This window comes from Crocodylus siamensis, chromosome 4 (genome assembly GCF_052110815.1).
Source record: "Crocodylus siamensis isolate JL-2025a chromosome 4, ASM5211081v1, whole genome shotgun sequence".
NCBI lineage: Eukaryota > Metazoa > Chordata > Crocodylia > Crocodylidae > Crocodylus > Crocodylus siamensis.
In genome coordinates, this window is record NC_143398.1 from 128,803,378 (window position 1) to 128,828,240 (window position 24,863).

The 24,863-nt window shown below is 44.2% G+C and overlaps 2 protein-coding genes across 2 annotated transcripts in view; one reads left to right on the top strand and one right to left on the bottom strand.

Moving 5' to 3' along the window:
- Positions 1 to 5,482, top strand: part of LOC149866486 (uncharacterized) — a 315,323-nt gene extending 309,841 nt beyond the window's left edge. Inside the window, exon 3 of the mRNA XM_090043779.1 lies at positions 5,177 to 5,482. Coding sequence (XP_089899905.1) covers positions 5,177 to 5,190 — 14 coding nt within the window. The 3' untranslated portion in view covers positions 5,191 to 5,482. The remainder of the gene's footprint in view (positions 1 to 5,176) is intronic.
- LOC149866489 (uncharacterized) overlaps positions 1 to 24,863 on the bottom strand; it is a 237,348-nt gene that overhangs the window by 69,129 nt on the left and 143,356 nt on the right. The gene's annotated exons all lie outside the window — the stretch shown is intronic.

Here is a 24,863-nt window from a genome sequence, read left to right on the forward strand (position 1 = left end):
TGCAAGGCACACAGGGTCATTTTACCTGGTTACAGTGATAGCAGATGTTGCATCCCTGAAAGGCTCTAATTCCACCCTGGTTGAGAACTACTGGATTAGGTGACCATATTGGTCCTTTCTAACTAAGATCAGAATACAGTGGTTTCACACTAGTACAATACCATGTTAACTTTGGAAAATCACTAGCAAGATGTTACACTCTAAAGAAGAAAAAGGAGGAATGCTATGCTCCTTAAAGGGGGACAAAGGGCTTTCACACCAACCTCCCTCAGACATTCTGCTAGCTAATCAATAGGAACGTTGCTGAGAGGCTGCATTAGGGAAAATGTGCCTGTTCAATACAGCCCTACCCAATATAGTGTTTGCATTGCAATGGGACCTGTTGGTCCAGGAATAAAGCACATTTGCTGTTACTTAGGAAAGGTATCAGTTGGGACCCTGGGCACATCTACATGTGGAATTAATGCAAAACAATAAACTCCACTGCTTATTGCTCCTGAGCAAAGCTCCTGAAAAAAGCATTTGAACATGTGCCCAGAACCACAACATGTTCAGCCAGGTTGGAACAGCCCTAGTTGGCAGAGGACCTGGGGAGTTAGCCTTCCAGTCTGGGGCTGCTCTCCCCCCAGCTCAATGTTCTGGGAAGGAGCTGGCTGGGGCATGAGGGTGTTCCAGCATGGGACTAGCTGGCAGGCAGCTCCCACATTGAAGCAGTCTTGTTCCCTAGCCAGCTGCGTCAACATCTACATGTGTGCTGCTATGGAGTAAAAAACAGGTAACAATCCTGCTGAGGAGTTAATTAGTTTACTCTGACTAATAAGGGCATACATGTAGATGCACAAAGTTTACTGCAGAGCTAATTAGTCTACTTTGCAGTAAACGTCTCATGTAGACACACCCCCTGTGTCGGATTTAGACGTGGATAAGTCTGTGCCATTTCATTTCACGTGCACCCTATGGGCCCCTTTTGCCTACCTTTCACTAGTTATTAAGCATCATGATGGGCAATGGATTAATAGTGGATAAAACTTTCCCATCACTAAAACGGATCTTATTCCCCAAGGCATTGGTCTGGTTTTTGAACAGGATGCTTGGACAGCAGCAGAGAATGTAGGTTTCAAATCTGTTTCTGTCTCATTTAAAGGCAGCAAAACAGTCTTCCTCAGTGGCAGGAATTTTGGATGTACCAATGTGGAAAAAGTTTTTCCATTAAGTTTTTCAACCTGCACTTGAGAAATGAATTTCAGGAGTAACTTACTTACATCCCTGTTCACTTCATTCTTCCAGTACTGACTTCTTTGTGGTATCTCCTTGTAATTCCACAGCCTAGAAGTACCCTTCCTACTGCTAATATATTTTTTTGCTTTCTCATTTTATGGATGCTACCTCATGTGGAAACTGCTTTCCTCTTCTTTTCACGTCAATCCACATCCTCAGTGGCATTAAATACTGCCTTAAGGTCATCTTCTTAGCCCACCTCTAGAAGATTATATAAAACCTTTTTGTGACATTATATATATTCAGGATGGCATCACTGCTTTGGTGGTATGAGCATATGAAAGGGGAGAAGCATTTTTAATTAGCCTGCCACTAAATTGGGAAGCAGGAATATTCCAAAACTCAAAGCCTAATGGAAAGGCTGTATAAAATATAATTTGAACAAGCTCCATCTGTGCTTAAACCTTAGGGTTTCTAGACAGCCCCAATGCTGGTAAACAATTTGAAATTAATGGAGCATATCATTTCAGTGACAGCACAGAGTCTATATCTCAGTTTGCTATGTGCTGCTACAACTGTTAAAAAATAAGATGGAAAGAAAGTACCTGTAAAGCTAATTAAAAATAAAAAGCAAAGCCTAATAATTGTGCAGTACTTTCTGCTGCACTGTAATTCCAGCCCAAACAACCTGTCAGTCACTTGTGTAAACTGCTGGTTACTGATATATGAGCAAAAGGAGGGGAGGAAGAGTAAAAGTTCTGGCATAAAGCCTAAAGATACCCAAAGAAGAAGGTAACCCTTTCCTGTGAATCTATTAGGTCTCCATCAGAGCAAATAAGTACTTCAAGAAGATCTAGTAGCTCAAAAGGTCTTTCACACCCAGGAAATATAATGTTAATCATCAAGCATATTAATTGTGCTACCAGATAGCATTGTTTCTGCTTTTGTACTGGACTTACTGATAGCTGCTCAGTGTGTCCCAGGCTCAGAGAATCTTCACTGTGATTGGTGGAGACCTTCCACCAATCGGGTGATTGCTGGGGAGGAGCATGCCCCACCCCTACATGGGGTGAGGCAGGGAACCCTAGCCTGGTTGAAGCCTGCAACTTGCTCAGCCTGGTTGGTCTATTTGCAATCTGGGGGTGGAGCCTTAGAAGGGTATAAAAGAGCAGCATGCCCAGCACATGGGTGGCTGTGACAAGGGATGGAGAAGAGGAAAAAGAAGAGCTGGCAAGAGCTTGCCAGTGGGGTGGAGCTATTGCCCCAAAGACTACTTCACTGGATGGGAGTCACAAACAGTCACGTCCTCAGCCTGCCAGAAAGGAACACGGCATTGATGCAGGCAGTGCTGCATGGAGGATCCAGGAGGAACCAGGACCCTGGGAGCTGCTTGTGGCAGCTTGAGTCTGCAGCCTCTGGTGTGTGGCCAGAAATACGGCGCACAGGCTGGTGCCACTCAAGGCAGCTTGGGTCTGCAGCCCCTGGCATAGGGTCAGGCAGTCGGTGTGGATAGTGCAGCACAGAGTGGTCTGGGAGGGATCAAGACCTTGAGAGACACTTGCTGTGGCTCAGGTCTGGACTTTCTGGCACAGAGCCAGCAGCCTGGTGCAGGCAATGCTGCATGGAGGGTCCAGGAGCAGACTGAGCTCCAGTGTTGCATGAGGTGGCCCAGGCCTCCATCCCTGAGCAGAAGGCAAAGCCCCCAGGAGCACATGATGGTGCACAGAGCTCCAAGTGGCCAGGCAGCCCAGAAGGAGTCAAAGGCCCTGGAGGCTCCTGCAAGTGAGGAGCAATGAGTCTGAAGGGGCCAAGGACCACTCACTCTGGACCCTGGAGTTGTGAGTTGCTGGGGGAAAGGATTCAAACAGGGGAGGGGAAATTCCTCCTGGTTAGTAAGGGGCTCCTGGAGAGGAGGTCCCAGGGGGAGAGGGCCCCTCTGAATTTGTAGGCCTCATTGGGGTTTCTGGAAGGCCCCAGGGGCATTTGGGTTTTCCCCTCCCACTAGTAACTGGAGTGCAGCCAAGGCCTTAGGAACAGCCTGAGCTTTGAGGAATTTTAAAGAGTTAAGTTTAGTTTTGATGTTTGTGCCTTATGTTTTGTAAGAGAGTGCTTTATATTTTGTGATATGGCGCCTTATATTTTATAAGTTTATTGTTTATTAGAACTTAGAGTGTATAATCTATGTTGGGGCTCTGCTGGGACCCTTCCCTATTACTTACCTGTGTTCACTTGAAACTTATTTAAAGTCTCTGTGGTGGTTAACTATCATATATAGAGAAAAAGGTTTATAGTCACATATTATATATAAATATCTATGTTTATATTTATATTTTGAAGGCTTCCTGTAAATATTAATAAATTTGTATATGGTTAAGTATTCCTTGTCCTGGCCTGACTATAGGGAATAGAGGGAACTGGTTTGCATTTGCAGATCCTCTCACAGCATTCCTGCCTAGCTACCTATCCCTTCTAGTTGGGGAGGGGAGCACATACTTGGGTGCACCCAGGTTACATGCTTGTTTTAAAAACAAGGGTCAAAGGCCTGATTCACTATCATTTTACTCCAATTTCTTTCAGCAGTGATAACTGTAGGCTTCAAAGTTAATGGGAGTAACTTGGAGAAATGAAATAGTGAACCTGATAGTTCATAATCTGCCTAAAATAGCTACTATGTACAAACCAAAATGCAACAGTGAGGATCATTGTCTATCACTGCATAAAATGTTTCTGAGTCAACTATTATAGATTGTCCAGTTAAGAAAGGCTGGAAGAAACTAAACATTTTTAATGATAGGATGTAAACAGATATCCCATTTCTCCAGGGATAAAACCTTTTGTCCTTTAGTCCTATAGAACTACAATCCTGTTGTCCCACTTGAAGTACCAAACATAAAATGGGCTAACACTTCCTCCCCTACCCCCCCCCCACCAAGAAGGCTGTGTATTGCTATAAACAAATCTCAAGTTTATTGCCAGTAATTCTAGGGACAACCCAGTCAGAGGGGCACCAGTGCAGCTTGGAAGGGCTATATGTATCAAGAGCTATGCTGCTTCTCCTTTGATCCAACTAAAAATTATGAGAGATCAGATGAGACATCTGTTTATAGATTCTGACAGTATCAGTAAATATAAGAAGCCTGCTTATGAAAGATGAGTGTGACACAACAGAGTCAGTTGCACTGAGTCAGTTGCAGGTGGATGTTTTTTGTCTTCAGGGATGTAGTCTGCTTAGTAACAGAGATTATGTCCTGTTCAAAAATGGTGACAGCATGGGGACTCATTCTGGTTTGCCAGTAATGATAGAAGTTCATCAGGGGTCGCTATTCTCCTGAAAGGAGACAAAGTGCACCCCTTGCAGCATACAGATATTATTGCAGGCAGGCTGTTACAAGTCACCTGTAGAATAGAAGGGAGGAAAATTGACAGTGTAAATGCCTATGCAAACAAGAAAGTGAGGTGCACGTTCCTAAAGAACATGATGGTGGCACTACCCAGCACTGACTGGTAGTGATTGCAGAAGATTTTTAACTGCATCATCAGCAAGGGAGACAGGATAAGTGGAGGCCAATGGAAGGGCCTGGACAGATCATCCAAATCAATGCAGCGGCTTGTCAGCAATATCAGCCTGGATGCAGACAAAGGGGTACAGGGCTCTGGGGAAGCTTTACTTGTGTAGATCCTTTGGGCCAGACCAAGTCATGCATAGACTACATCCTTCTCACCCAAGGGATGGCCAGTAGGGAAAGTGGAATCCACACTGGTCTGCTTCTCAGACCACTACCTCCTAACATTGAAAGCAAAAATGGGTGGGGAGGGAAGCTGAAGGGGCAGAAGCATATGGAAGATGAACATCATCCTCCTGGATGATGAAAAGAGATAATGAAAGTTCAGACACAGCTATATGAACTGGAAAGGCCTCAGACCAGCCTAAAATGCTTACTTTGTGAAATTTTTGCAGGTCAAATGTTATGACATTGTGGGGTGCAAATATTAACCTAGCTACCTGGGAACAGCTGTGGTTCTACAGAAACCTGGAACACTTCAGTAACAAGTACAAAGTAAAGAAAGAAGGCTTGATCCTAAGGAACCACTACAAAATGCAAGAGGTGGTGAGGAAACAGGATGTGGTGTTGACTATGGACCTACTCCCTGAGGACAGCTGCCAGGATGTGTGGGAAAGGATCTTCCATAAAGACTTGCAGAAAGAGCACAGAAATGTAAACTGGCAACCAGCCCAGCATGAGGTCCTGGTGCGGGTAAAGCATTATACAGAAGGGCACGAAATCAATCACAATGCCCCAGGGAAACCTGTCCATGGAAAGCAGAGACAAACTAGCCAGCTCCTATGGTACTGCCCTTTTGCCAAAGAGGTGTGATCAAAAGTGTTTCTACACCTCAGGATGGTGAAAGGGTTCCAAACCTTGACCAGAGAAGCAGCACTGTTTGGGCACCTGTCCAGGCAGAAGGGGACCTCAATGGCCCATTTCTACCAATTCATTTCCTGCTTTAAAAATGCCTTGTGGGAGGCCAGGAATCTGGTCCTATATGGGCACATGGACCTCTCAAAAGAGGCTTGTGTCAAAATGAGAATAAGCGAGATGCAAGGGTACTACAAGAAAGCAGTGGAAGACATGAAAAAGGAGATGGCAGGGATTATCAGGAAGAGAATGGGTTGGCACAGTTTCTTCAGGGGTGGGACTTCTGAAGAGAATAACAGCAATGATGATTGCAATGAGGATGATAATGACAGTGGAGATGACAAAGAAGAAGCAAGGAGAGACACAGCAATGACTTAAAGGACTGGGAAAGAAATGGATAGGGGAGGGGAGGGAGGATGGGATGATTTTAGGATTTAGGTTGCATGTTTTTGGTAGGCAAGGGTGATGGTGATGGACATGTGGACATATGGTAGTGTGGTGCAGATGACAGGAATGTGCTCAAGATAATGACAACAATATGCTTTGGACTGGCAGGTGAGCCACTGTGGCCACAGGACAGTTTGTCTGATGTACTGCTTTGTAGATATAGATATCTATCTGTTTGTTTATTTATTTCCCGCTCCCCCCCTGCCAAAAAAATCTGTTTATAGCCTTAAAGTTCTGGGTTCTAATTCTTTTGTTGGTCTGCTTAGGGGTACACCCCTTATAATGTTCATATTTGCTAACAAATCACTTAAATGAATGCTAACATTTAAAAATATATATTGTTCCATTTCAATCAAAAAATCTCTTCAAATGTGTTAAACAAAAGAACGGTGGGTTGTATCATAAGGTACATCTTCCCAATTGAGGTAGCAGTTTTATTCCCCTCTTGCATCCCTTTCTGGTTTCAGCGTTCTACTTTCTGCTTTGAGAATAATGCTACTGTGTGAAATGATGGTTAGAGTTCTATGGTGGGAAGCCTGAGTGACCAGTGTCCAACTCCCCCTGGATGAAGGGGGCCCAGAACTTAGAGTTTCCCAGGTGAGTGCCCTTCCCTTTCAGCTCTTTGTGAGAAATGATGGGAAGTCTCTATCACTTTGTTGCTGCTCACCTGAGTGCACATATACTCATCACCATGCATAGGGCTAAGCATTCAGCAGTAGAATCCATTGTGTCTAAGTACCAAAAATGCCCTGTAGATGTCAAAAGGCCACTTGGGCAACCAGAAAACAATGCCACCTTTAGTGTATAGTCCATCACTTTAGATCTTGTACAAATATTACATCTAGTTTAGTCACAAGCTACTAGTTTTGATGGCCTGATATAAGGTAGCTTTGATACCTTAAAATAAGCGTTGCAAGATACAATTCTGTGTCCTGTTTTATGAAGTTTAAGACCAGAAGCTAATCTAAAGAAACCAATGAGCCTATCTGTATCTCTCAAATTTATTTTAACAATACTTGCAGAAGCAGGACACCACCTACTGTTGTCCCCCTGCTTTACATGTATCAGGTTAGGATGCTATGCCTTTTAATTGTATGAAAGGGTTCATTGTATAGTTTCAGGAATACATTGGACAAGGATTTGTATGGGATGGTTTGGGAAGAGATAATCCTGCCTCATGAAGTGGGGTTGGACAAGATGACCTCCAGAGATCCCTTCCAGCCCTACCTTTCTATGATACAATGATTTAAAACAGCAGTCTACCATTGCCTTCCTTTTTAAAATGTAAATAGTAAATGAAACAGCAGGAGAAGGCAAACAGGACAGTTTGCAAGGCAGCTCACCAGGAGGCAAGAAGAAAGAAGCAGGATCTGGATCTTGGCTCCTGGAAGATGAGCGAGTGTTTGGCGATTTGACTTGCTAGTTTGTTTGGTGGTGGTAATAGGCATATTCCAAGTGAGTATCTGTTTGGTTGATCCATATTCTCTGAGCATTTGGTGAGTACTGAGGTTCCACCTGTGCTCTAATGTGGGGCAAATCCAAGCCAGGCCTAGGAGAGCATAAAAGGGAATGCCCAACTAACCAGTGGACAGCAAATAGGGCAGTTTGTAAGGCCATTTGCTTTACAATGAGTGCTCCACAGGACAAGCGAAATTGTGCAGGTGAGAGTCAGTGTGGCCTTAGTTGACACCTGGGAGGGGGTGACTAATACCTTGTATTTAGATCTTGCATAAAATCTCAGTCTTAGCTCTATTTTATGCTTCTCTGGAGCTCAGGCCTTAGAGTTAATTAAACCTCCAGTAACAACTTAGATCCTGGGACTTAACTTTAAGCTTACTTACCATCAACAAACCCTGAAACCCAGTAGACCTATTTAATCTAAATCTTAGTTTCCCAAACTATTTTCAGATTACTTTAATCCAGTTTAAGCCTAGCTTTAATGATATCAACAAGATACAGCTACATAGTATAATAGCCCTTCCTCAACCCTGCCTAAAAACACAGGGAAAGGTACAGCAGAGGGATGGAGGCTACCCAGTTTTTTGCACAGGGGACCACATGTACAGCTGCCTTCCCAGAGGATAGGTAGCTTATATTTGCATGCAAAGCAAATGGCTTTTGGCACACAGAAACCAAGAGTAACTGAACTAGGGTAGCCAAGAGCATTGGAGAGGGACCTCACTGGACACTGGTCAGCAGGAATCCTGACTTGCTGTGGCTTAAAAAAAATCCCCAATTTTTGGTTTTAAAAAAAGTAACCCCAAATCCCCATTTTTCTGTTATTAAAATGAAACACCACTAATATCTATAGGCATGTGTAGATAAAACAATGTTTCCCATTTATGTCAATGCACCTGCATTTGTGTTTGCATGACCCGGGATTTTTTGCTGCTCTAAAATCCATTTAGTGCCTTAAGCTAACACTACTTGTAGATGTGTTAATTCGTGTAGCCCTCCAGTTACACTGCTCCAACTGTGGATTTGTTCATGCAAACAGCTAGAGACCCTAAAGACTTCTAATTAATCTCCTTCATCCCAAAACGGTGCTGTGTTCTAGCCTTTAGCCAGTAGGTACTGCTGTGTGTTCTTTTTTACCCTTCTTCACTCCTCACTCCTCCTTCACAGCATGCAGTTCAGGTTGGAATGGGTCCACTCAGACCAATTATTATTTTAAAATGGGGGGACAAATAATCCCTAATTTGGTACCCCCTCTTAATTCTTCTGACCCCCCATCACCTATAGTGTATGTCCTTCCTGCCTCTGCTCATGTACCTTCCTGTCCTCCTACCCCTCCATGCACCACCCACCTACAACCCCCACACCCCTTGTTCTGTGCTGCCACTGCAGTGGACATAGCTCCTGATGACAGCTGCAGCAACAATGTAATAGTAAGTTTTTTGCAAGTAGTTTGAAACTTTGGAGTGAGTGGTTACATGACTCTTCAATAATGCAAGGCTTATGAACTCCATCACATTCCATTTTGAATCCACCACCAGAAGTCTAGGGGAAGGACACTGCCTGCCAGATGTGATGCCTAGGATATGCAGCATGCTGGGTAATATTTAGGTAATATGTCTTACTAACCTTCTGTGTGTGTGGTGGGGTGGGTAGCAAAAGTCCATTTTTTGACTGAGCACCAAACTCCCCTCCGATTCCTCCTCCTCTTTTTTCCCCCTCCTCACAGAAAATTTCACGGGCGGAACTCACCAGGGGCAGCAACCAGCCCACAGCCCAGTGACTAGGAGAGTAAAGTGAAGATAGTGAAGAGCAGTAGAGTGAAAATATTTTCAGGTTTTTTTATTTTTTTACATTTGTATATATTATTAAGTTGTATATAGTTATTGTTAAAGCTGCAATGTTTTCAGTAAAGTGTTTTATTTTTGCTCTATATGTGTCATGTTTTCCCTGGGGTGGGTGGTGGTTGGGTTGGTTTTTGTAGACCATGCCTTCCTGAGCATGGGGATTCTGTGCTTGGGAATTTAAGGAGTCATGGCATTACTGGAAAGAGTTGCAAAGAGTTGCAGGGTGGACTGTTATTGGAGGGAGAGAAGTCAAGTGCTTGTTAAGTGCTAGCTAGTAGGGCTGTGTGAAGCTTTGGTTCATGGTTTGATTCAGAGAAGATTTGGCCTGATTTGGAGGCTGAATCTCTGAATCCAAATGAAATTGGGAGAAGCTTAAAACTTTCTGAATTGATTCAGAGCCTCCAAATTGATTTGGAAAAGATTCAGAAAAGATTTGGAGATTCAGAGATTTGAAGGTGTTCTTTCAGGGGAAACAGAAACTAAGAGGAGGGAGGGAGAGCGGGGGAGGGGGAAGGACTACCATCTGTAGCTGGCCAGTGAGTGTGATCTCTCCCTGAGTCCCCTTCCAATGACAGTGTGTGGGGGAGGGACATAGAAACAGCATAAAATCCTCTGTCTGCAGGCTTTCTGTGCCTTTTGTGAGCTGTTTCTCTTGAGTGAGCAACAGTGTCTGAAAGGTACTGGACTGGCTTGGCTTCCTAGTCAGTTGCCTGCTCCTTTTTGTTCTTAGGAATGATGGATAGGATATAGCTTAGTTTACTATCTAAAATCCCTCTAGTTTACTTATCCTAATACAATTCATTTCATTTAAATTTATATTTGTTCTTGTTTTTTCCCTTAAAACTTTTTAAAAAGAAAGCTCAGTGTTTTCCCTGGCAGTGTGATCCATCACTGTGCAGGGAAGCACACATTACATACACTCACACACATACATCACAGAAGAAGAAGAAGTCAGATATTAATAGAAGAATAAGAAATTATATATAGTTATTAGTTATTAATATCATTACTTATAGTTAGTTACATACAGACTAAAGACAACACAGAAGAAGAATCTGATAGAGATTCATATTGAGATTAACACACACAACACAGAAGTCAGAGTCCAAGAAGAAGAAGAAGAAGAAATATTATTTTACGTACACAATACAAAACAGTAAACAACCACAACACAGAAGAAGAATCCAAGTCACACATTCAGGTTTATATCACAGAAGACATCAAAATATATGTAGTTATTAATAATCAATAATCATAACAGTCCACTACACACAACACAGAGGAAACAAAATACAACACAGAAGAAGTCAGATACACAGACACATTTTCCAGTACAGGAAAGATTAATATGAAGCGTGCTGGAAAGGCAGGTTCCAGGTCTTCTGGCAGGGGAGGGAGAGGGGCTAGAGGGAGTAGGGGAAGACTTACAGTTGCAAGTTCCCATCCCCCGCAAAAACAGAGACACATCCTCTTCCCTAGCAGCCATGAGGCTTCTGCTGCCAGTGGAAGCAAGGAGGTGGGAGCAGTATCTGTCCCTGTAACTGCACCACCTCCCCTAAGTCCAGAAATAGGTACCACCAGAAGAATGACCATCTCCTCCACCCCAATTTCATTTCTCAGCATGAGCCTCCCACTGCTAGAGGAGGAGCTGGAGCTGGAACCAGGGGACCTGAGTGCCCTGGCAAAAGAAGTTCTGGGAACCAAGGAGAGTTTGTACGCCACACCCCTCAAAGTTCCCCTTGACCCAAGTCTCATTCTCTGGAAAGCTCCTCAGAGGAGGTTGAGGTTGACGTTGTGGTGACTCAGGCAGGTGGCTCAGCTGAGTCAGTTCCTCCTCCTGTTGTGCCTCAGCCTGCTAAGGAGGGGGATACAGGACCCTCAACACAGAAGCAGGGGAGTAGGGTAGTGTGGGATCAGTTTGAGGTGGCAGATGATCCCGGGCTTGCTATCTGCCAACACTGCCAAAAGCAGATCAGTCAGGGCAAGAAGGTGAAATGCTGCCATCACAGCGATGATGTTGCATTTCAGGAAGCAGCACCCCCTTACCCTTATTCCTCCTCAGCCTGGCAGCAGTGTGAGTGTGCCCAAAAGGAAGTCCCCCATTTGCTCCAAAGCCCCCATCCCTCCAAAGCAGGGGCAGGCCACCCTGGAGTGCTCGAGGAGAGCTGCAGACAAAGGAGGGGCATGTTCCCAAGGTGAGTGAGATCACCCAGACCATTGGGGAGATGCTCACTCTGGATAGCCAGCCCTTTTCCTTAGTTGAGCAGCCAGGATTCAGGTGGCTCATGGCACTCATGGCCCCATCTTACCAAGCACAGGACAGTGGTGCGCTCCCTATATGAGGTCTGCAGGGAGCACTTGAGGGAGGAGCTGTGCAAGGCAGGACTGCAGGTAGCCAGCCTTGCATTTCACTTCTGACATTAGGAGCAGCTGGGGTGATGATCATGCCTACCACTCCCTCACAGGGCACTAGTGTGACCAGTCAGGCTGTCAGTAGGCTCTCCTTCAAAACAAGGTGCTGGATGAGTCCCACATGGCAAGCGAGATCATGGTAGCCATGAACCGCATGGTACAGGGGTGGCTCATTGGGCAGAGCCAACTCACCCATGGGTTCATAGTCACCAGCAACAGGACCAATATGGTCAAGGCAGTCTGTGATGTCAACTTTGTTGGCATCATCTGTGTGGCACACAGGCTGCACCTCATAGTCTGGGGTGCCTTGGAGGGAGACAGGGCTGCCGGTGATGGTGCCGTCACTACCACCCAACTGATTTCAAAATGTAGGAAGGTGGCAGGCTACTTACACTGCAGCATCATGGGGGACAAGGTGCTGCCAGAGAAACAGGTAGAGCTGAGCATCCTGCAGCACAGAATCATGCAGGATGTGGAGACTCAGTGGAACTCCACACACGTGATGCTTGAGAGGCTGGTGGAGCAACAGAAAACCATCTATGAGATGGCTTTGCTTAGGGAGATCAGGATCAGCTGTCTCCTTAACAGATTTCCATCTCCCAGATCTTGGTGGTCCTCAAGCCCTTCCTCAAGGCCACCAAGAACCTCAGTGCTGCTGATGCCTTCCTTAGCTAAGTGATCCCCATAATGAGGGAACTGGAGAACCAAATGGAGAAGTTCTAGGGGATCAATGTTCCTGGCTGGGGCAAGCCACTCTCACTAGAAATGCAAGGGTGAAGTGGAGTGAAGTGGCTGATGGTGGGTGGCACACCACTTCCCTTCTCTCAACTAAGGGAGGTGAAATCAGAAGCAGTAAGTATGGCCTCAAAAGTAACTTTACAGAGTGGGCACTGCCTTTGCAAAATGCTGGGGTGTAGGCCAGCACTTCTGTTGCAACCCACCCTGGCAGCCCCCCTATTTACTTCTGGAGTCCCCCTGTGTACCTGTGCAAGAGAGATTATCAACCCCTCATCCCCGACACCATGCAGAAAAAATGAACAGAGAGACATGAACCCAAACAATGAACGAAATCTACCTTCACAACCAAGCAGTTTAAGGGTAGATATGGAGGCAGACACGGGAAGCCATGAGATGTTATTGTTTGCAACACACGAGTTAGCTGTGCTTGTCTTCACCCCACCGTGACCCTAAACCACCCGTGTCTCTCTGACATGAAATGGTACCCTCCTGTCCCTTATGGCAATCATTCGGCCCTTCTGTGACTCCACCGAGTTAGGGGAAACAGGCTCAGCTGTAATTCTCCACTCGTGTTGCACAGAGGCAAAATGAGCGGACCAACTTTTCTCTTTCAGGCATGGTAGCTGTTTATTTAGGTACTTCTGCACACTCTGAAAGGCATCACTAATAGTGCCCTGTGACCTCTGTAATTAAACACGAGACTCGTCAACCAAGTCTTTCAGATTCTGCATGATGTCTTGCACTTGCTTGAGGATGGCATCCTCCTTACTCAGCGACTCATGGAGTTCATCCTGCCAAGCATCTGTGCATTCCACTCTGGTTCCTGAGGAGTCCACCAGAACCTTGAGTGAGGTTTCACTGGACTGTCGCTGCCTGCTGTGAAAATCCCTGCAGCACTCTGTTGTACTGCAACCAGGGCACCATTCTGGGCAGCCATGGGTCACAGTGGATTAAACAAAGAAAAAAGCAATGGTTACCTTCCCTCCCAAGAGGAGGAAAGTATACACCCTCATCCCCACGGTGGGGCTAAGTGGCACTAGGTGTATGGTGGCCAGTGGTTGTTCCTGCCACTTAGTCATCAGGGAGCAGGTAGCAGTCTCCATACACCTGAGACATGCTCATGGTTTCACCTTCAGGTGGAGCTGCTGCCGCCTCCTCCTCCTGCCCAACTCTGGTGCTGAAAGTCTCTATACCTGGGTTGTCACCCTCATCCTTGGAGACAATGATAGACAGCTTATCAGAGAAGGGGGAAACTGTACAACCTACCCCACATGAGAGTTCTCATCTTTGGCTCTGTAAAACGCTGATCTCAGGGACTTGATCTTCCACCAGACCTGGGTCCAGTCATGATTGTGTCCTCATGGCTGCATGTCTTTTGTGACCTTGACATAAATAGGCTTATTCCTCCTACTTTCCAGGCTGTCTATGATCCTTTGCTCTGACCAAATGTCAATTAAGTCCTCCAGTTCTTCCCGGTTCCACTTGGGTCCATGGGTGTTGGAGGTATCAGCCTCCTGGGCTGTCAGCCCCATGTGGCTCACCTTGGCTTTCTAAGACATGGAGATGCAGTTCATGGTCAACAGAACAAGTGATTTGTGAAAGGGGGATGGCAAATTTGGTGGGGGTGACTTTATACTCAGGCTGTGCTTGTATGAGGGTCTGGGGAAATTCCAAGGATTGTAAAGTCATTACCTGTAAGTGGCAAAACACCCAAAGGTGATGAAGCACCCAGTTAACAACAAAAAGACCTGGTGATGAGGTAAATAAGGCCATTGTGCTTTGGGATGGCTGCTAAATGGCCCAGAATGTTGCAAAAATCAATACCTACCTGCCTGCTTGTGCAAAATAATTATATTATAGAAGCACGGCCTGTTTTCTCTAAAGTGGCAAAAGTTTTGAGTAGCCTACATTACCAGAAGAGGAGTAAGTAAAGTGTTTTTTGTTTGCAAGCTTGATTACATGAGAACACCAGTAGATGCTAAGCTCAGGATGAAAGTATGTGCAAAAGCCCCAGTGCTTCATGGTGCTGGGGTGAAGTGTTGAAAAAGCAGCTGCACCAAGCTCATAACACCCTACAGTCCCTGCTTTCTGTTTGTTGCAGATGGATGAGAAGCTGCTGCTGATGGAGAGGGGCAAAATGGAGAATGAGGATGAAATACATGACGATGGAGAACAATGCAGTGAAGAGTCTGACATGGAGAATATGGAAGACACAGGTGAGCAGGAGGAAGAGGAGAAGCAGGAGGTGGCAGTACTGCTTCTGAAAATGCTGTTCACCTGGGGATTACTGACGCAATGCTTGAGAAGGATACGAACTGTACTACGGTGTTTACTGGCAAGTTATGTTCCTGGTTTAACAGTATTAATGACAACAAGAAGAAGAAGATACAGTACCTAGAGAACCTGGAATACACAGAGGAAAGCTAAGAAGTGGAATGTGATCAGTGTCACAGGCCAGCTGGGCACTGTGAGTATATCAATTTAGCCACTCGGCTGTTTGGTTCAGGATTGAGGAGGCAGAGTTGGGAGTAAAACAATGGCAAATTTATTATAGCTTATATACACAACAGTTAACAGAGAAATAAATGCCATAAGCAGATAATGCAATATTAAAGAGCTAATAGTAAATAATAACAGATAATGACAACAGATAAATAGATCAATCTGTTGCAGGTCAGCTAGGCACCGCAAGAATATCAGCCCCTGGGCTGTTTAAAATAACAAATAGACAGATGTGGGTGTGCAACATTAGTCCCTCAATGCTAGGTGCGCGCCAGGTGATTCCAGCGAAGTCAGGTGTCCCCAATCAATGCTGTCCAAAGGATTACTGGGGAATGTCCCTTGGTTAGGATCCAATCCTCACTCACACCAGGAGTCTGAGTCCAGGCTTGGAACAGCAATTCCCGTCCTGTTTTCTTTTTTTTTCTTTTCCTGTTGGTTACCTGATGCACGCACTTTTTATACCTAGTCTTATGCTAATCTGCTGGCCTTAGGGCCATTCACAACCTTGTTTTATAGCTATTATCCTATGGGGTTAAAAGGTGTTAAAATTATTATAAAAGGTTAGTACCCAGAATTGGGTTTATCCAATAAGCAAATTGCAACACAGCATCTTCAGGTTTGAAATTAACATTACCCTGCCTAAATCCAGCCCCTTTAAAACTCTCTTATTATGCTTTTTTGAGATGTCCTTTCCTGAAATGTCCTGGATATGCTAGGCAGTTGAATCCAGTTTTTATCATCATCAAGGCTAAATTCTGAGCAAGAAAAAACTATTAGGTCAGCTAATTTCACAGCTATAACTTTGTCTTTGAGGCCTAGTCAGTTCCACAAACAGTTAGAAGTTATATTTGTGGGTTACAAAAATACAAGCTTTATATTAGACAAAAGTTCCAAATGCCTCCAAGAAGCACATATTTATTGCTTATTAATTTCTTTGGTTCTGGCTATCACAGACGAGGTTCTGTTGTGAAACTTGAGGAGGACCAGAATCTGCACAATAGAGCCCATGAGAGAAGCTTGGACTGGTGGGAGCGAATCATGCTGACCACTTGGAATGACCAGCAGTGGCTGGAGATGTTCCAAATGAAAAGGGAGTTGTTCTATCATATCATCGTCTCGATGCTAGAGCAAAGCAGCGAAGAAGTGGAATCTGACTGGGCTCTGTTGATAAACCTCAGGAAGACGAGCAAAATCTGCACAGTGTGGGCTTGTGAGATCAGCTCGGACTGGTGGGAGCAAATTGTCCTGACCACTTGGAATGACCAGTAGTGGCTGGAGATGTTCAGAATGAAAAAGACATTCTACTATATCGTCTTGATGCTGGGCCCACACATCACAAGGCAGGACACTAACATGCATCGGGCCATCCCACCAGACAAGAGGGTTGCAATGGCCATCATGAAACTGGCCAGGCCTTTCAGCCTCTGCTACATCACAAACCAGTTCAGTGAGGCTGCCTGCACAATCGGGCTGGCAACTTATGAGGTATGCCAGCTGCTTAAGGAGATTGCTGCAAACAAAGTTATCTGCCTTGTGAAACCACAGCAAGTCATAGATGGCTTTAATGAAAAGGGGTTCCCAAACTGTGTGGGGGCTTTAGACAGCACGCACATCCCAGTGCAGTTCTCTGTGGGGAGGGGAAGGGCTTTCACACACAGGAAAGGATATGCCTCCATGATCCTGCAAGCCATGGTAGACCACTGGGGCTGGTTCATGAACATTTATACCAGGTGGGCCAGCAGCATGCATGATGTGCACCTGTTCCGCAACTTCCCTCTGCCTGGCCTCATGGAGTAAGAACATTATGCACCCAGCATGGAGAAATCTGTGGTGTCACCGTTCCCCCAGTTATATTAGTGGTTGCTGCCTACCCCTAAAACCCTGGCTCATGAAGACTTAGGTAGTGAATGTCACCAACCTGCAGAAGCTGGTTTTTAACTACCATATGAGCAGTTTCAGGATGGCTGTGGAATGCACATTTGACTGACTGAATGGATGATAGAAGGTACTTACATGCTGGCTTGAGATAGAGCAAGAAAATATCATGGCCTTTGTAGTGGCAGCCTGCATGCTGCACAATATCTGTGAGAGCCATGGAGAGGTTTTCAAGGATTCACAGGAAGAAGAAATGCAACAGTCAGTGGCCAGAAAACAGAGATGTGTCCAGGCAGTAGCAGCAGCACAGGGACAGAGGAGATATCTTCAAGGAGAGGTTGGTCAGGCGACCTAAGATAAGATCCAGGATGGGTGGGAACTAGCACATTTGGCATTAAGTGATAATATTGACAACAAAAACATGGTGGAATGAGGAATATCAGTGGAACACTGCAATACCTGGGTGCAAACTATACAGGAGGCGATAGAGTAGGTGCTCATATACAGGCACACAAACCTTTCAGTCAAAGACTGGTCAAAATGGGACTAAGTGGGATGCAAGCGTGGCTACTACAGCAAGATGGCAGCAGATGACAGGGAGGAGATTACTGAGATCATATGGAAGAGAAAATTCTGAAGAAGGTGATTACAGTGACAATGATGAATGAAAGGACTGGGAAAATAAGCAGGGGATTCGAGAGAGGGGAAGACGGAGAGAGAAGAGGAGAGCTAAGGCAGTTCTCTGCGAGACTGCGATGGTTCAAGGTGATGATGTTGGGCATGTGGATGCACAAGCACGGGTGCCCAGTATGGTTATTGTAATGGGAAGGAGAATGCTGCAACTATGAAGGTACAGTTTCGACTGTCAAGTGAACCATATTAGTCATGAGAGATTTGTAGAGGGAGATGGATGTATATTGAAATGTTTTTCAAAAAAAAAATGTGAGTCAGTGGGGTGTGGCACTCTATATCATAGACTGCATAGAGTCTATAATGACAGAAGTTATAATTTAAAGATAATCCCTGACTAAGGAGGCCAAGGCGGTGATTGGGAGATGGTCCCAGCTAGGTAGCTAGCCAGCCAGTCAGAGACAGACAGACAAAGTGTCTGCAGACATTTAGCACACATATGGGGATAAGCTATTAACTGCTATCAGGATGGCAACAGTGAACTAGAAGTGCCAAGAGAAGTGAGACAGAATGCAAAAACAAAAAAAAAATAATGGGAGACCTTCAGTTATACACATACAGGTTGGGTGAATCTCACCTCAGGGCAGAAGGCAAAGAATACATTTCTAGACATCGTAAATGACTGTTTGGTCACTTGGTAATAGTGACTACAGTGTAACTGGGTTTGACATCCTTGTAGTAGGGGAGAAAAAACAAATAACAACAACAACAAAAAACCTACCACTAACTTTTAACTTTAAAATAGGCAAAAATGAGAAAGCTAGATAGAGTTTAAAAGGGGAATCAAAGAAGGTTAAACCTTGATAGCAACACGGGAAATGCTTAAGAATAATATATTGGAAACACAAATAAGTGCAATACCAAAAATAAATAAGAACATTGGAGAAATTTGCTAGAGACAAAGTTTAACAAGAACCATTTTTCAAGTCTGTAAGAGGCTGAGAGCCTGCCAGGGATTCAGTTGGTTCACCAGATGATCAGGGTGTAAAAGAAGCACTAAAAGAAGACAAGGCCATTTCCAAGAAACTAAACAAGCTCCTTGCATCAGTTGTTATTGTGCAAGATGTAGGGGAGATTCCCTTCACCAAAGCCATTCCTTCCACATGACAAGTTAATAAAACTGACCCAAATTGAGGTATTAGTAGATGAAGTTTTAGAGATTTATAAACAAAACAGTTGTGAATCACTGAGACCTGATGGCATTCACCCTGAAGTCTTAAAGGAGCTCAAATGTGAAATTGCCAAAATACTGTAGTATGCAACCTATCACTAAAAACAGCCTTGGTACTGGAGGACTACGGAATTGCCAGTATAGCTCTAATCTTATAAAAGAGCACCAGGGAGAAACAAAGAACTGCAGGTCAGTGAGTCTAACCTCTGCTCCTGTCTAATTAGTAGAAGCCATCCTTCTAATTGGTTTAGGAAATCCTTAAAAAAAAATGGGGAGGGGGGCAGTTTTTCAGTACATAGATGAACAGGGCATCCATGAGGAGAAACTGGCAAGCTTTTCCAATAGGACATCATGCCTCACCAACCTTCTTCTATTCTTTAAGGCTATCAACAAGAATGTGGATCAGGGTGATCTAGTTGATATAGTATATCCATACTTCAAAAGAGCCTTTGGGAATGTCCCTACATCAATGACTCTTAATGAAATTGGGACATCATGGGATTAGAGGGAAGGTCCAGTTGATCAGATAGTGGTTTAAGGATAGCAGATATTGTCTTAAGGATAGGAAACAAAGACTGGGTATAAATGGCAATTTTTCAGAGTGGAAAAAAGTAGATCTTGGGGTCTCCCAGGGATGCATGTTGGTACAGGTCTGTTGAATATATTCATATATGACCTGGAAAAGGTATAAGGGAAGGAGGTGGCCAGCTTTGCAGATGACAAAACATTATTTAGAGTGGCAAAGACCAAGATGGACTGTGAAGAGCTACAGATGGATCTCACAACATTGAATAAATGGGCACCAAAATGACAAATGAAATTCAACATTGATAAGTGCAGAATGATATGCATGGAGGAAAAAACCCTCAAATTATACATACATAAGAAAAAGCTTCACATTAAATGTTACCATAGACCTGTGGACAGTTTGCTAAAAATATCAGCTCAGTGTTCAGAAGCAGTCAAAGAAGCAAACAAAATGTCAGAAATTTAAGAAGAGAATTGTAAACAACACAAAATGTATTGTTACAACCAATTGTCAATTTATGGTCTGTCCATAGCTCAAAGGAGATAGAAAAAGTTAGAAAAGGTACAAAGGAGGGGAAAAAGGATGATCAGAGGTATGGTGAGGCTTCCATACATGGAAAGACTGAATTGGCCAAGACCTTTTGGCTTACAAAAAGAGATGCTTGCAGTGGAGGGGGACACACATCATAGAGGCTTACATAAAACCAAATAGTACAGAGAAAGTAAATAGGGATTTATTATTTCCTGTCGCTCACAATATCAGAACTAAGGATGTAAATGAAACTGTAGGGTAGTAGATTCCAAACTAGTACAAGGAAGTTTTTTCCACACAGTGGCCACATCTACACAAGCACCTTAATGTGCATTTGGCTATTTTAATGCACATTAAGCATCACTTAAAAGCCACACTCTTTAGTTAATGAACATTTTCCTAGTACAGTAAAAACTCTGTTATCCAGCATTCCCTGGGAATGAGGTATGCCGGATAACAAAATATGTCCGTTAATTCTGCGGCCCAGGCCACTGCTTCTCCCGCCACATCTGGGGCAACCCACTGCCCCTCCTGTGGCATAACCACCCCTTCCACCCCATTGCTGCTACTCCCGCGGGCCCTCTGGACCCTGCAGGACAGGGAGGTGGGCCCCGCACAGCCTGTTATGCCCCTGGGCTGTGGGGGATTGGCAGTGCAAGCTGCTTTGCCTCAGGCCGTGGGGGCTTGGAGAAACCGGAAGTGCCATGGTGGACACTTCCAGCTTCACTTTATCTTACAATCTGGCTTGCTTGTTAATTGAGTATGCTGGCTTGCAAGGTGTCGATTAACAGAACTTTTACTGTACCTCCCAATGGAGGGCACTTTTATGTGTGCTCTAGGTGTTGTTAGCGGTGGTACTTTAGAGCGGCTCAAAAATCCACTCTAATTAAAGCACTGCAGTGTCTCATCTATTAGTGTCCCCATACTTCAAAATGGCATTGGGGTACTTGAACTAAAGCTCATTCAACAAGCTTTAGATAAAGTGCCAATGCCACCATTTTGAAGTGTAGGAAGCTGATGGACAAGATGCAGAAGGCTGCTGGAGCACAGTAATAATCATGCTGCAACAGACTTGATTAATCTCATAACCCTGATTAATTGAGTCTGCTATTAGGCCTGTGTGAAGCAGCTAGTATTCACTTCGGATTTGGCTGATTCGGGGGACAGTGATTCGATCTGGTGATTTGAATCACTGTCCTGAATCTATTCAGCTTAATCTGATTTGGAGATTCAGCTGCTTCTTGGAGGAAAAGCCCATCAGTAGGTGTTGAACACCATAGATTAGTGTGCAGCCCCTGCATCAGAACTTCCCAAACTTCTGAATGCTGGAAACTGCAGTGTGATGGGAGCATGGGGTAGAAAATTATGGATATGCCTTGTTCACCTTCCCCTTCAACATTCATTTTCTCCCACTGAACGAGACAGGCCTATTTGATGCACCAAGAGATCATGGGCTTAGGACCATCACAAAGCACTAAAAGCCTCCTTTAATAAGGGAGGCTACTGGGGACACATCAACTAATTCCAGGGGAAAAATTAAGAGAAAACAGGAAGGAGACTGAGGTCATAGATTAGTAATAAGGGATCTGGAGGGGGATACCAAGCAGAGCACAGTGCCCAGCACCTGCCCCCTGAATGACCAGCACCCACTGCCCCCCAACAAGGGAACCTGTGGATGCTGATCAGCGAAACACTGCACAGAGATGTGAGCAGAGGAGAGAGAGGAAAACATCCCCACATACACCTGGGTTCCTGTAGAAACAGGATACTGAGCTAAATGAACCTATGGCCTGACACAGAAAATGGCAGTTCTTATATTTCTTACTCAGTGAACTCATAACTTACACTCCAGGGGCAAGATAAGCTAAGCATCAGAATGTACTGTGTGTTTCAGACTTGGTCTACCCATAACAGAAGAGTACATGATTTCTTCTGGCTTGCTTAAAAAAAAAAGAAAAAAGGTGCAGCAGTCTTGCTCTAAACACAGGAAAGGAAACAAGAGACTAAAGAGATTGCTTGGCAATGTGGATTGAATTAGATTATTGTACAGTAAAAGGAGTTCTGTCCCATTAAAAGAAGCAACGCACAGGCTGACTAATGTACTGTTAAAGAGTGTGACCTGACATCTTTGAACTAAGAAGAAATTAATTCTTGGTTATCAGTGAAGATCTTTCTGTAAAATCTTTAAACAGCCAATGCTTCAGTCATTGTATAGGGATGTTTACAGCTTGTTGAGATAGCATCTCTGTGGGTTCCTAATGAGCACTGCATGCTAGTTATTTTGTTCTTCACAGGGCAGTGAGAGTTCAGAATTATAGGGGTGAAGGAAGGCAACGGGAAGGAATCTATTTTTTTATGGATGGTCTGAGCAGCTGAACATCACTACCAAGATTTTTCTCCTTTAAAAAAAGGACACAGAGTTTCAGAATAAAATGGTTTTACAGCTCTTCTATTGTTATTGCTCTTTCAGCATAATGTCAAAACCTAATGCAACAGGCACATGACACATCACCCAAGTTCATTTTTATGAATTGCAGTACAGTAGCCCATGCTAGAATCTCACCTTATTGGGCCACCAATAACTTAATACTTGGGAAAAAAATCATTTTCAATACATGTCTGTAGCCAAATTAGCAGGCAGGTATTTGCTCCCAAGAGCCATGAAAATATTCACTGTGCATGATTAGAGCAAGATGCAGTTCATAAAGCTTGAATTGCTAGCATGCCTGACACTAAATGAGACTGCCAATTAGTAGCAGTGCCTGACATCTGACAAAGGCTCTCACTTGTATGGTCCTGCACAATACCCAGAGGCAAGACCTGAACAAGAAGCCAAAGGCCTGGAGGTGTTGGCCTTTCCAGAAGGGAGCTCCTCCATCTAATCAAGTGAGTAGATGTGCTAAGCTTGACTGAGCTAGGAGTTGTTCTTTGCAACAAAGATTTCAGGGCAATTCAGAATTAAGTTCCATGTGTATTTTGGCTGCAGAGCTTAGCATTTGTCTTTGCTCCATCCTCCACTGTTATGCCCTCAATGCATTGTCTGTGTTTACTTCCAATTTATGTTCCCTGGCTGCCCAATTAACACTTCGTTTAAAAGCTCCCAATCTAAACTGTCTTTATCTTGGCCATTGCCCTACAGTCATTAACCTGCCATGGCACAATACATGAAAGTTCCTGCTACAGTATACTTTCCTATGTTATAGTACAAACATGATTTCTCACACTATCAGCTAGCTGCAGAGAAGTAGAGGCCAGCATAATTTCAAAGTTCTTTCAAGATCAAGCAAAAATCAAATCCTCTTTTATTTTAGATCACGCAGCCTGCCAAAAATATACAAAAATTCAGAATGATTCAGGTTATCAGAGCTGTCAACCAAGGAGGAGAGTGTATGTGCAGCTTATTTACCCTAAAGAAAAACTAATACTTTAGGAGCTTGGGGCGGGGGAGGTAGGGGGGAAGCAAATCGATTTGATTGAAGCTGCTTCTCTCCCTCCTGCCCCCCAAGTTATATTTTAAGGCCAACTCAAGCAACTGATTATTCATGCAGACTGATTGACAATCTTTTTAAAGGCTTAATGTGTGACTCTGGCCACAGAGACCCAATCAGTTAAATAGAAGAGGCCATGAATCCCAAATCTTATGTGCATGTTGGCTGTCACCTCTTTCAGGGTTCTTCATTTTGTTATTTAATTTGGTATCAGAGGGAGGGATAGAGAGAGAGGAAATTAAGCCACATAAGCGATACATGTGAAGTACAAGTCTCTGAGTTATGGCTGTTGAGAGCACCTTAACATAGCAACTGATTTTCCCTGATCAACGTTAGTTATACTGCTTAGAATATTTACAATTATATGCAGCAACAAAGGTCTAATGCTGCTTACCTATATGCAGCTAAGCAACAGCAAAGGTCTAAATATTTGTCCACAGGACCATAATTCTATTTAGTCAGCCACAACTTTTTTTAAAGTATGGTCTAGTTTTTGGATGCTGGCCAGATGCTATTCACTCGTAATTGCATTCTTGCTTGTACCATTGCTGATGGCAGCTTTCATAAACAACTTGTCCTGTATGGTAAAACTTTATCAAAGGATTTCAGAAAAGCTGGATTAAGGACCCTGCACACACCAACCACTATTATCAGTTTTACAGTCAAGGAGTCAAGATTAGCTGGGAAGGATGTTCTTTTCTTCATCGCCTCTCTACCTATCCTGCACTCTATATTTGTATTTATGCTGCTGTATACAAGCACCACAGTTCATAATTATATTTAAGGTTATTTTTCTGAGCTAGCATTACATTCATGATAAATGAAATCTGTATAAAGCAATAAACCGTAACTGGAATTATTTAATCGGTGAGATAAATCTTAGGGCCTCACTACACATTGCACTTTGAGCTACTGAAATGCAATCTGTGTTAGTGCTAGCTCAGATTTAGAGCAGTTACATCTTAAGGTTAAGACCTTTTTTCTGACTGTCTCACCTGCAGAGCTGTGACTTGCCATGCTGATGAACAGGGGCCTAAGTAGGAGATACAGCTGTGAGTTGCCACTATAGGGCTAGTGTGCCAGGACAGGCTTCTATCCCTGCTGTAGGTGGGGTTGTGAGAGAAATGGATTGTGGATGGAGGGGGAGGTAACGTGAAACTACAAGGTAGAGAGTTAATGGGTTGGGGGTGGGTAATGAAATGGGATGGGGAAATGAAATAGGGGTGGGAAAAGGTGGTGAAATGAAGTAAGCCAGCCACTGAAGGGTAAAGGGGGGGGGGGGAGGGAATGTAAAAATAAATAAAGAGAAAGTAAATTTTAAAAAGTCTCATGTTTTAATAAATTTGGATTGGGGTGTGGGGGTGCTGGTATTGCTTTTTTGGGTTGTTGTGAGAAGGGAGCAGTGAGGGAAGGTGTTTTTGGGGGAGCTACTGGCCCTGCCCCCTACCTTGTTTCCCCTTCCCTCCATCCCTAGACTTTTCTCTTGGACCCAACTGTGCCCTGTGACCTGGCTAACTGGCATGTGCTCTGCAGGCTGTTTGC